Source organism: Equus przewalskii, chromosome 7 (assembly GCF_037783145.1).
Source record: "Equus przewalskii isolate Varuska chromosome 7, EquPr2, whole genome shotgun sequence".
Taxonomy (NCBI): domain Eukaryota; kingdom Metazoa; phylum Chordata; class Mammalia; order Perissodactyla; family Equidae; genus Equus; species Equus przewalskii.
In genome coordinates this window covers 44,572,513-44,585,360 of record NC_091837.1, presented here as the reverse complement: position 1 = coordinate 44,585,360, position 12,848 = coordinate 44,572,513, and the positions used below count along the sequence as shown (strand labels likewise).

At 37.1% G+C, this 12,848-nt stretch overlaps 1 protein-coding gene across 6 annotated transcripts in view; it reads left to right on the top strand.

Annotated features, from left to right (window-relative positions):
• Positions 1–1,799, top strand: part of METTL4 (methyltransferase 4, N6-adenosine) — a 31,614-nt gene extending 29,815 nt beyond the window's left edge. For 5 of the 6 annotated variants that reach the window (XM_008537386.2, XM_070627482.1, XM_008537387.2 and 2 more), the window contains one exon: positions 100–1,206. In XM_008537386.2, the coding sequence (XP_008535608.1) occupies positions 100–245 (146 nt within the window). In that variant the 3' untranslated portion in view covers positions 246–1,206. Of the gene's footprint in view, positions 1–99 lie in introns of all 6 variants that reach the window. The other variant, XM_008537388.2, reaches the window with a different exon arrangement.
• The last annotated feature ends 11,049 nt before the right edge of the window (positions 1,800–12,848 follow it).

Below are 12,848 nucleotides of genomic sequence, written 5' to 3'. Positions count from 1 at the left end.
TTTTAAGGAAACGTCCCTGCTTTTCTACTCTTAACTGCTAAAATGATATTGATTCCTTTCTTAATAATAATTTTTGTGTTTTTTCTCTTTTTTGGACAGAGGTTCTAAAAGACTATATCAAGCCAGATGGGAAATGTTTGGAATTGTTTGCTCGAAATTTACAGCCAGGTTGGACTAGTTGGGGCAATGAAGTTCTCAAATTTCAACATGTGGATTATTTTATTGCTCTGGATTCTAGAAGCTGACTATGATCTTAAAGTTATGATTTTCTTCAGTTTTTCTTCACCACTTCTCCTTTTATTCTAACGGATTTTTCCTTTTATTACCAACCAGTATGCTTAGACATGTAAACAGGATTTGGTTTTTCAGCAAAATGACCAGAAGTGACTAGCCTTCATGTAATTTTGAGATGAATTTGACTTCAATCGCAGTAGTATTCCACATTATTCTAGAGTCAGTACAAATAAAGAGGTAAGCAATTCGAAGGATGGCAAGACTTTGTTATTTGAAAAAGTTCACAAAGCATGCACTGTGGACCAGAGGTGATAATTCTGCCTATGGATGTGTTTTGTTTGGCCCATACAGTGTTGTAAAAAATTTGAACCATCTTTCTAAAATATCAGGAATTTCACATAAAAGTCCAGATTTCTGCTCCTCTTTACACATCAGAAGCTCTGGCTACACCGTGGCTGGTGTTCTTTCCTGGCATCAATCTGCAGGACCCAGTGGTGGCAACTCACATGGGAAAGACGGTGCTCTCCAGTTTACCACAGTACCACTTGCTCCCTGCTACTCACTTGTATTGTTTACTTGACCCTATACAACCCGAATTTACAACCTCTGTTATGTTCTGGGAAAAGTATTGAGACTTGCAAGGTACTACATCATTGTACTGAGTTTACGAAACATTTTTGGAGGGTTTTAAATTGCATTCAAGGTCACTTTTAAGTACTTCTTAGTTTTGTTTGTTTTTCTAGAAAAAAATTAAAAAATATTTCTTATAAAAAATCAGAAAGTAAATACTGTTTATGATTATGAAAAACATATTTATATTATTTACAAATTTTCTACAAATAATTTGTTTACTAAGTAAAATGTTTACACTGAAATTATTCTTTGAAAAGCATGTTGACTTATTATGTATAACCTTTTAGAAACTCTTGAAGTATAATTTTCACGTAATAAAATTCTCCAATTTTCAGTGTAGAGTTTGGTGAGTTTTGAAAACATATATATGGTTGTCTATCACCGTAATCATGATATAGAACATTTCCTTTACCCCCAAAACTCATATGTCCCTTTTCAGTCAGTGCCCTCCTCCCACCCCTGGCTTGGCAAACAATGATTTGTTTTCTATCATTAGTTTTGCTTTATTATTATTATTGTTATTTTTGGTGAGGAAGATTGGCCCTGAGTTAACGTCTGTTGCTAATCTTCCTGCTTTTTTTTTTCCTCCCCAAAGCCCTAGTACATAGTTGTATCTTCTAGTTGTAAGTCCTTCTAGTTCTTCTATGTGGGATGTCACCACAGTATGGCTTGATGAGTGGTGTGTAAGTCTGCACCCAGGATCTGAACCTGCAAACTCCAGGCTGCCAAAGCGGAGGGCACAAACTTAACCACTGTGCCACTGGGTCGGCCCTAGTTTTGCTTTTTCGGAATATTATATAAATGGAATCTAAAATATATAATCTATTGTGTCTGGCTTCTTTCACTTAGCATTTTGAGAAAAGTATTTATGCTATTTACAAATTTTTTACGAATGTTTATCTACTAAGTAAAATGTTAGATGGAAATGATCATTTGACAAGGTTGCAAATTTGTTTACTGATTTTGCCAAAGAAAAATATTACTTTTTCAAGTTTGTTCATTCTTTGATTGTGTGAGTATAGTATCAGAGGTTTAGCTTTGTATTTTTTTTTGTTGCAGTAACGTTGGATTATAACATTATATAACTTTCAGGTGTAGGTCATAATATATTTTGAATTCTGTGTAGATTACATCATGTTCACCACCCAAAGACTAATTACAATCCATCACCACATACATGTGCCTAATTACCCCTTTCACCCTCCTCCCAAACCCCTTCCCCTCTGGGAACCACTAATTCAATCTCTGGTGCTATGTGTGTGTTTGTCATTGTATTTATCTTCTACTTATGAGTGAGATCATATGGTATTTGACTTTCTCCCTCTGACTTATTTCACTTAGCTTAATACTCTCAAGGTCCATCCGTATTGTCACAAATGGCTGGAATTCATCATTTCTTATGCCTGAGTATTACTCCATCATGTATATGTACCACATCTTCTTTATCCATTTGTCCCTTAATGGGCACCTAATTTGCTTCCAAGTCTTGGCTATTGTGAATAATGCTGCAGTGAACATAGGGGTGCATGTATCTTTATGCATTTGTGTTTTGAAGTTCTTTGGATAAATACCTAGCAGTGGGATAGCTGGATCATATGGTAGATCTATTCTTAATTTTCTGAGCATACTGCATACTGCTTTCCATAGTGACTGCACCAGTTTGCACTCCCACCAGCAGTGTTTGAGGGTTCCTTCTCTCCACATCCTCTCCAAAACTTCTTTCCTGTCTTGTTAACTACAGCCATTCTGATGGGAGTAAGGTGATACCTCATTGTAGTTTTGATTTGCACTTCCCTGATAGTTAATGATCTTGAACATCTTTTCATGAGCTTGTTGGCCATCTGTATATCTTCTCTGGAGAAATCTCTGTTCAGATCTTTTGCCCATTTTTCAATTGGGTTATTGGTTTTTTTGTGGTTGAGACATATGAGTTCTTTGAATATTTTGGCTATTAACCCCGTATCTGATATATGGTTTGCAAATATCTTCTCCCAATTGTTAGGTTGTCTTTCCGTTTTGTTGATGGTTTCCATTGCTGTGCAGAAGCTTTGTAGTTTGATGTAGTCCCATTTGTTTATTTTTTCTTTTGTTTCCCTTGTCCAGTCAGACTTGGTAACTTGAAAATACACTGCGAAGAGTGATGTCAAAGATCGTACGGCCTATGTTTTCTTCTAGAAGTTTCATGGTTTCAGGTCCTACATTCAAGTCTTTAATCCATTTTGAGTTGATTTTTGTTCATGGTATAAGATAATGGTCTACTTTCATTCTTTTGCATGTGGCTGTCTAGTTTTCCCAGCATCACTTATTGAAGAGACTTTCGTTTCTCCATTGTATGCTCTTGGCTCCCTTGTCAAAAATTAGCTGTCCATAGATGTGTGGGTTTATTTCTGGGCTCTCAATTCTGTTCCATTGATCTGTGAGTCTGTTTTTGTGCCAGTACCACGCTGTTTTGGTTACTATAGCTTTGTCATATATTTTGAAATCAGGGAGTGTGGTACCTCCAGCTTTGTTCTTTTTCCTCAGGATTCCTTTGGCTATTCAGGGTCTTTTGTTGTTCCATATAAATTTTAGGATTCTTTGTTCTATTTCTGTGAAAAATGTTGTTGGAACTTTGATAGGGATTGCATTGAATCTATAGATTGCTTTAGGAAGTATGGGCATTTTAACTATGTTAATTCTTCCAATCCAAGAGCCCAGAATATCTTTCCATTTCTTTGTGTCTTCTTCAATTTCTTCCAACAATTTCTCTTTCTGCTACTTCATTGTTAGTGTATAGAAATGCAGCTGATTTTTATATGTTGATTTTGTATCCTGTGACTTGACTGTATTCATTTATTATTTCTAAAAGTTTTCTAGTGGATTCCTTAGGATTTTCTATATATAAAATCATGTCAGGGCCAGCCCTGTAGCTGAGTGGTTAGGTTTGCGTGCTCTGCTTTGGTGGCCCAGGGTTTTCTGGTTCAGATCCTGGGTGCAGACGTGACACTGCTCATCAAACCATGCTGAGGTGGCATCCCACATGCCACAACTAGAAGGACCCACAATTAAAAATATACAACTATGCACTGGGGGGCTTTGGGGAGAGAAAGGAAAAATAAAATCTTTAAGAAATGAAAAAACTCATGTCATCTGCAGAAAGTGACAGTTTCACTTCTTTTCCAATTTGGATCCCTTTTATTTCTTTTTCTTGCCTGATTGCTTTGGCCAGGACTTCCAATACTATGTTAAGGAAGAGTGGTGCAAGTGGGCATCCTTGTCTGGTTCCTGTTCTTAGAGGGATAGCTTTCAGTTTTTCTCCATTGAGAATGATATTAGCTGTGGGTTTGTCATATATGGCCTTTATTATGTTGAGGTATTTTACTTCTATACCCATTTTATTGAGAGTTTTTATCATAAATGGACGCTGTATCTTGTCAAATGCTTTCTCTGCATCTATTGAGATGATCATGTGATTTTTATTCTTCATTTTGTTAATGTGGTGTATCACGTTGATAGATTTGTGGATGTTGAACCATCCTGGCGTCCCTCAAATAAAACCCACTTGATCATAATGTATGATCTTTTTAATGTATTGTTGTATTTGATTAGCTAATATTTTCCTGGGTATTTTTGCATCGATGTTCATCATGATATTGGCCTGTAATTTTCTTTTCTTGTGTTGTCTTTTTCTGGTTTTGGTATCAGGATAATGTTGGCTTCATAGAATGAGTTAGGAATCCTCCCCTCCTCTTTGATTTTTTGGGACAAGTTGAGGAGGATAGGTATTAAGTCTTCTTTGAATATTTGGTTGAATTCACCAGGGAAGCCATCTGGTCCTGGACTTTTATTATTTTGGAGGTTTTTGACTACTGTTTCGATCTCTTTATTGGTGATTGGTCTATTCAAATACTCTACTTCTTCTTGATCCAGTTTTGGATGGTTGTATGATTCTAAGAATTTATCCATTTCTTCTCGATTATCCAATTTGTTGGCATATAGCTTTTCATAGTATTCTCTTATAATCTTTTGTATTTCTGAGGTGTCCATTGTAATTTCTCCTCTTTCATGTCTGATTTTATTTATTTGAGCTGTCTCTTTTTTTCTTGGTGAGTCTAGCTAAAGGTTTGTCAATTTTGTTTATCTTTTCAAAGAACCAGCTCTTGGTTTCTTTTTTCTATTGTTTTTTTAGTCTCTATTTCATTTATGTCTGGTCTGATTTTTATTATTTCCTTCCTTCTGCTGATTTTGGGCTTTCTTTGTTCTTCTTTTCCCAGTTCCTTTAGGTGTAGCTTTGTATTTATAGAGGTGTTCTAACTTGTTATTTAAAAGGAAAAAGATACTAAATTTGAAGCAAACTTCTCACAACTTCATTTGAAACTTTTTCCAGATTCTTATGATATTTATAGATTTTGTATAGGTTGTGGAAACATTTTGTCCTCACTAAGTTTTGGACTTTTATTTTTGTGTCTTTAATACTGATACTTAAGAGAGAAAAAGAGACAGTTTTTATTCACTGAGTGTAGTATTCAAGGAGAAGTTCTAGTCTTAGCTCTGCTCCTAAATTTTATAACCTCTGGCCTTTGTTTGTACAGCTGTTTAATTATTGTGCTCAGTTTTGAACAACGGATGATTCTGGAAAATAAAACAGTAGCATACCTTTGTTATTGTTGTGAGAAGAAAAAGGCCAGACTAAGAACATTGAACTCTGACTTCATTGCTGAGTTTTAGCCAACTGACATAATAGATTTATTATTCAATTTATTTAATATTGTAAGATGTTTTTATTCAGAGGTTTTTATATTACCTTGAAAGCTTGTAAGGATTTTTTTTCTTATGGTATTCTTTTTACAGGCCTGAGGTCTTTTAGGACTCTTGGAAATGCTCAGGAAAGAATAGAGCTAACATTAGTTGAATGGTGTGTGTTATACACTTTGCTGTGCTTTTTATACAGAAGTCATGTGTCACTTAATGACGGGGATATGTTCTGGGATATGCTTCCTTAGGTGATTTTGTCGTTATGCACATGTCATATAGTGTACTTACACAATGGTATAGCCTACTGCACACCTCATCTTATAGGACCACTGTTGTATATGCAGTCCATTGCCGACAGAAACGTCGTTACATGGCGCGTAACTATATTGCGTTAAATTCTTGCACAGCCCTGAGAGATATTATCTCCGTTTAATAGTCAAGAAAACTGAGGCCAAGGAGACTAATTTGTCCAAAAACATATTAAGTATTGAAACTTAGATTAGAATACACAGCTCCCTGACTCCAAAATCCATCCTGTATTCCATATAAGAACTTGGAAAACTGAGCAAATGACTAAGGATGTCTAAACTGATGTTGTTGCATTCTAGCCTATTCCCTCTAGCCCTAGAGTTTGCTTTGATTTGAATTTGATTTGAAATGCCCAGAGGGCTTACAGTCACAGTGGGCATCCTTGGCAACCCACACAAAAAGCCTCCCAGCCATTTCACATGGTTAATGGCTGACACCACTCAAGAAACTTTGGGGAATCTCGCTTCCTGAGATTGTATCCTTGGAATTCATGGCCTCTCTCTGACATTCTTTCACCCTCTCACACACGATCCATTAGAATAAAATCACAGAACATTTAACTACTCTTTTGGAAGCTGATCTTCTTTAACTTAATCCTTTTTGTCACCTGTCTTCCTTTCTTGTTCAGCCTTTATTTGTATCCTCTAGTTGAAGTCTGACTTAGTTTCTTTTAGTTCTCTTGGCCACTGTGGGCGCAGGGTTCTTTTTTATATGTGAGGCAGTCAGTGCATTCTGAAGCCAACTTGCCTAGGTTTGAACCCCTCCTTTTTCAGCTACTAGCTTTTATTTTGGGAAGTTAGTTATTAAATCTCTATGCCTTAGCCTCTCCTTCCATAGATACAGGCAATAATAATATTTACGTCATAGAGTTGTTATGAGGATTAAATGAGTTAATACATGTAAAGCACTTAGAACAGTGTATGGAATATTTTAAGCACTGAATAAATGTTTGGACCCCTTGCATATTTTTCAATGTCAGGTCAAAAAACTTCTTTATCACAATCTGTACTCGGGATTCACCTGAATAGTGCCTAAAGAGTTTTTCTGTCTAAATGTTATGTTTTTTAAATCTTTTTCTTGAGATCAGATTACCTAGCCTGCACCTGATTTCATACATGAGGAAGCTTTGAAATTTTCCTTTATTCTGGAAATAAAATTTCCTTTATTTATTGTGGTTGCCTAAAAACAACTAATTAAAAACAAATTAAAACAAAGGCCACATGTGGCTTTGGGCTTTAACTCTTGATTGCGTACTGCCATGCTGACTGCACTGCCATGCTGACTGAGCTGCGGAGTTACTCCACACTGTTCTTTGATGACTTCCATAGGTGGTTAATTGGTGGCCTTTCTGATATTTTTTCTATGTTCAGAGATTTTCGGCTCATGCCACAGTAATTTTGGTTTAAAATAGATCTGTTATGCTTTGCTGGAGATGTCAGGAGTTTGTTCTTTATGTGCAACAGCTATGGATTGAATGTTTATGTCCCCCCAAAATTCATATGCTGAAACCTTAACCCTCAATGTGATGGTATTTGGAGGTGAGCTTTTGGGAGGTTATTAGAGTTAGAGGTTATCAGAATGTGGCCCTCATGATGGGATTAATGCCTTTATAAAAGAAGGAAGAGACTTGGGATCTCATTCTCTCAAGTGCCAAGGAAAAGCCATATGAGAACATAACCAGGATAGGGCTCTCATCAAGAACCTGACCTTGCTGGCACCCTGATCTTGGACTTCCAAACTCCAGAACCGTGAGAAATAAATGTCTGTTGTTTAAGCCACCCAGTCTATGGTAATTTGTTAGAACAGCCTGGAAGCGACTGAGACAACCACCCAACCTTGTCCAGTTGATAAGGTGTAGACCAAGTAAATAAGGACTGTTTCTTTGGATGGTCTGAGAGGCATCAGTGCAGTAGGTTTCTCCTCTTGAGTGTCAGCTTTTGAGGGAACCAACATCACTGTGGGCTGGTGGTCTCGGAGGAGGACAGAGAGGCTAGTCCATGACTCAGGTCTGGGCCTGGCTTATAGTGCTGCATTTGCTCTATCCTTGCTGTAGGCTCTGTATACCTTGATCTGTTCTAGTGCTCCAAATTCTGTGACTCAAACTTATTCTTACCAGAAAATGCTAGGCCCCCAGATCCTACTTTTCAGGCTGGGTACCCTAGAGACATATCTTTGGTGAATTTTTATGTATTCAGCTTAAGTGAGACGTTGGGTTTTCTATTGATTGTGATTCAGAGGAGAATTATAATCACCTTAAAGGGACTTCCCTTCCCTGAAGATGCTGCCCGTTCATGTCGTTTGACTCATCATGCACCACTGGCCTTCCACACCATGGGAAGCACTATTGGCATAGTTCTTTGGTTACCAGAATTCTTTTGCTTTAACTATGTCACTTTAGCTTCAAAGCAATCTTATGAAGTTGTAGTTATAATGAGGGAACCTGTTCATAGAGGCTAGCTGACATGACCAATAAGTTATATCCAAGACTTGAATTCTCTTCTGATTCCTAAATTAAGGCACTTTATGTTGTACCATGTTTGCTAATAAACCTGAGATCTTAATAATAGGCTCATCAACTACTAATCAGAGGATGCATTGTGTGGCCTGAAACAAGTTTAGAATGGTTCATCTATAATCATCCAAACATACTTTTCTCAATACATATCATCAGTCTTAGATTATTAACGCAATATTTTTTGTTAGAGATTTTAGTGACATTAGTTAATTGATAGCCTGAGTGCAACTCAGAATTACTCAGAATCAGATGGGCTGCTAAACCTTTGACATAAGCCTTGAGCACAGTTACCACGCAATTATATTTTCTTCAATCAGTTTAGCCATTTTAAGTTCACATTTTTAAGGAAACTCCAGCAGAATACAGGCTTGGAGTTCAAGTAGTTAGAAAGGAGGGATTAAATAAGGTAAGTACAGATTCAAATTATTTTATGCATCATGGTGATCTGTTATCAGTGTTTGGATGTATGAGCAACCCAGAACTCTAAAGAGTGTTCTTAATTAAACTCATGGCTTTATTGACCAGTCTGCTCCAGCTTGAAAGCAAGTCAGAAGACTGTGATAACTCCACAACCAACCTTCTCCCCTAAATATTCCTAGGAGTTAACCTGGATCTTCTGGAGCTTCTGTGAACTTGAGTGGAACCTCTTGGACTTTTTCTGTATCAGTTTAAATCCTTGGGACCATATAAAAACAAATTAATCTCTAGGAGTGGAGAGCATGAGGAAAACTATTTTTTCATCCACTTTTTCTAATTAGGCTTTGGCCTAATTACCAGATAACTATAATACAACAATGGAATAACTTTGGATGACAACTAAGGCCAATGAATGGTTGGTTGCAGTATTAAAGTCATTTTTGGTCAGTATGTTTAAGGAAAAACATATGGTACCCAGCTTGATTTTTAGCTTCTCCTAGCATTACCTACATACACCCTGGATGTTAGTTGTGAGAATCATAATTTGCCACTGAAAAACGTATTTCTTTGGCTTGATTATTCTTTAAGAACAAAAGACTGAGGAAGGAACTCTGACCTTCTCCCTAACTGCCTAAAAGACTTTAAGATAGAAGGCCTGTTCCAGGAATGAGCTAATACCATAAGATAACTGTAGTATAATATAAACTAGCTGTGATAGACAGGGAGGAACCTAGCAAGCGCCATTTAATCAAAGTCCTTTCTATCTCTCATTGTCTTTACAAGGCATGGTCAACATTTGTTTATCAAACTTTTACTTTTCCGTCTCCATGTAAATTGCTGCCTTCTACTTTGAAGTCCCAAACCACTACCCGCAACATTCTCCTTTGTCTTTAGCTGAAGATGATATTTAAGGTAGTGGCTTCCACCATTTTGGTGAATTACTTGGTTTTCCTGGGTTTCTCCCATGTATACATGTTATTAAATTTGTTGTATTTTCTACTGTGATTCTGTCTCATGTCAATTTAATTCTTAGACCAGCCAGAAGGACCTAGAGGGTAGAGGAATAATTCTTCCTCCCCTACATAGTCAAATTGGACTATTTGCTGTTAACCTGAGTTTGATACTCTCTGCTTTTGCTCATGGACCTTCCTCTCTCAGGAAAATCTAGGCTTTGAGATCTGTTGGATCTATATATTGAATCTTGATATTTAGCTTCTGAATGCCTTTGAATAATAACATAAACTATAATATCCTCTTTCCTTTGAAGGCTAATCTTTGGACTTTGTAGGATTATTATGGGGATGAAGTGAAATACCATATGTGAAGGTGCCTAGCATAGGGTCTGGTGTCTTGGAGCTATTCAATATATATGCTCATTTTTCTTTATTTACATTCTCCCTGGCAACACTTCTTATTTCATGACTTTTTTTTTTTAAAGGAAAGCTTGCTCTTAGAGCCACTTTTCAAGTATATGGATTGTCCAGATAGGTTTTTCCTCACATTTATCATGAAGGCAGAAAGTGGTTTATTCTGTATGTGGGTCTTTTTTTTTTTTTTTTTTAAATAGACTTTGTATCTTCTCTCAATAGATTAGAGGAGGAAGGACAAATTTTTTATTTATGTTTCTCCTACCAGCATAGCTGGGACTGCCAATATTTAATGAATGAATGAACTGACTCTTGGCCTTCAAATATCTTTGAATTCAATTGACTAGACAAGATCCTGCAAGAAACCATTAGAGCATAACAAACCACTGTAAACAGTCAAACACTAAGCTGAGGAACAGATGGAAAGTGATGCAGAAGTTAGAAAAGCAGATCACTTAGAGATTGCTAAGTGATAGGGGAAATGGAGAGCAGGGACCATGTTCTGATTAAATTTTGGTTTATTTTCTAACTAGCTAATGGCTTGTAACAATGTTACTGGACAGTAGGCAGCTAAAATGTGTGAATTCAGAAGAGTTACAAAGCAAGAATTTTGTTCTTTCTAGATTGTATGCTTTTTTTGAGGAAGGTTAGCCCTGAGCTAACACCTGCCTCCAATCCTCTTTTTGCTGAGGAAGACTGGCCCTGAGCTAACATCCGTGCCCATCTTCCTCTGCTTTATATGTGGGACGCCTACCACAGCATGGCTTGACAAATGGTGCGTAAGTCTGTACCCGGGATCCAAACTGGTGAACCCTGGGCCGCCGAAGCAGAATGTGTGAACTTAACTACTGCATCACCAGGCCAGCCCCGATTGTATGCTTTTAAAAATTATTTTTCTAGAAATATGGAGAATATTAGTGCACACAATTTATTTCATCACTTTAACAGAACTAGAGGCTAAATTAACCGAGGATGTTTTTACTTGTTTTTCTGCATTCTCCACCTTTTGAATAAAAATATTATTTGATCATATTTTCTATAGTTGTTTAGGAAGTTTATTTTTATAATTTTTATAGTGGTATTGAGATATAATTGATGTAAATGTTTCACATGTTTATGACATACAGTTTAATGAATTTTGACTTATGTGTATACCTGTGAAGCCACCATCACAAACAAGATAATAAACATCATCTCCGAAGATTTTCTAATGGCCCCTTATAATGTGTCTTCCCTTACCACCCCTCCCCATCCTATCCCCAGGCAAGAGGCTCTCTTGATTGATTGAGAAGATCTATTACACCCTTCATCTCTTGGAAAGATCTTTTGTGTGGCTGAATGCTTTGACTCTTTGATGTTTCTAAGGTTTCAGCAAAGGCTCGTACAGTCACATGCCTAGTCTTTTCTTTGTGCCACAATTTCAGAAGCAATCTCTTACTTTTAGCATCTTTTGGCATCTGGATAGGCCAAGAATTTCCCAAATCAGCAAGTCCTGATTCCTTAATTTATCTCCTCTTCCATTTTACTAAGCAGCAAGAAGAAACCAGCAAGCACCTTTAACACGTTGCTTGGAAATCTCCTCAACTAAATATTCAAGTTCATCACTTTTGAATTCTGCTTTCCACATAACTGCAGGATATAATTTTGCTACGTACTCTGCCTCTATATAAGAAAGATTACCCTTTCTTTAGTTTCCAGTGACATGTTCCTCACTTCTTTCTTAGCTTTCACCAACTGCACCTTAAGTGTTCATATTTCTCTTAACAGTCTGTTGAAGATTTCTATCCTGCTTCTCAATATTCTTCCAGTCTCTACCACTGCCAAATTTCAAAGTCACATTTTAGATATTTGTTATCATAGCACCTGACTTCCAGGTACCAAAAGATGTGTCAGTTTCCTATTGTATAACAAATTATCACAAACGGGTTTAAGACAACACCAATTATTCTTTTTAATCTCACAAATCTGTAGGTAAGAATTCCAGGCAGGCTAGACTGCATTCTTTGCCTAGGGTCTCATAAGACCAAAAGCACGGAGTTGGTCAGTTGGACTCTTGTCTGGGGGTTCTCAGGAAGAGTCTGCTTCTGAGCTCATTCAGATTGTTGGCAGAATTCAGTTCCACATGGTTGTAGGACTGAGGTCCCTTGTTACTCTCAGATCCTAAAGGCTACCTCTCCTTCCATCTTCAGAGCCAGCAGTGTGTCAAGTCCTTCTTGTGCTTTTAGTCTCTCTGACTTCGCCTTCTATCTGCCAGAGAAAATACTCTGCTTTTAAAGGGCTTTTGTGATTAGATTGGTCCACCTGGATAATCTCCATTTTGCCATAAGGTAACATTATTATGGGAGTGATATCTCCTATTTGCACGTTCTACTCACCATCAAAAGAGGAGGGGATTCTACTAGGATGTGGGTTATTGGGGGTCATTCTTAGAATTTTCCTACCGTAATTCTGTGATGGACGTTTGTTTGTTTTTAGGCTGGGGCTATTATAAATAAAGTTTCTGTGAACATTCATATTTCTTTTTGTATGGATCTATGCATTCATGGATAGAATGTGTGGATCTATGCATTCTATCCATACCTCAGTGGAATGCCTGGGTCACGTGGTTGCTGGGTACAAGTTTAACTTTTTAAGAAATT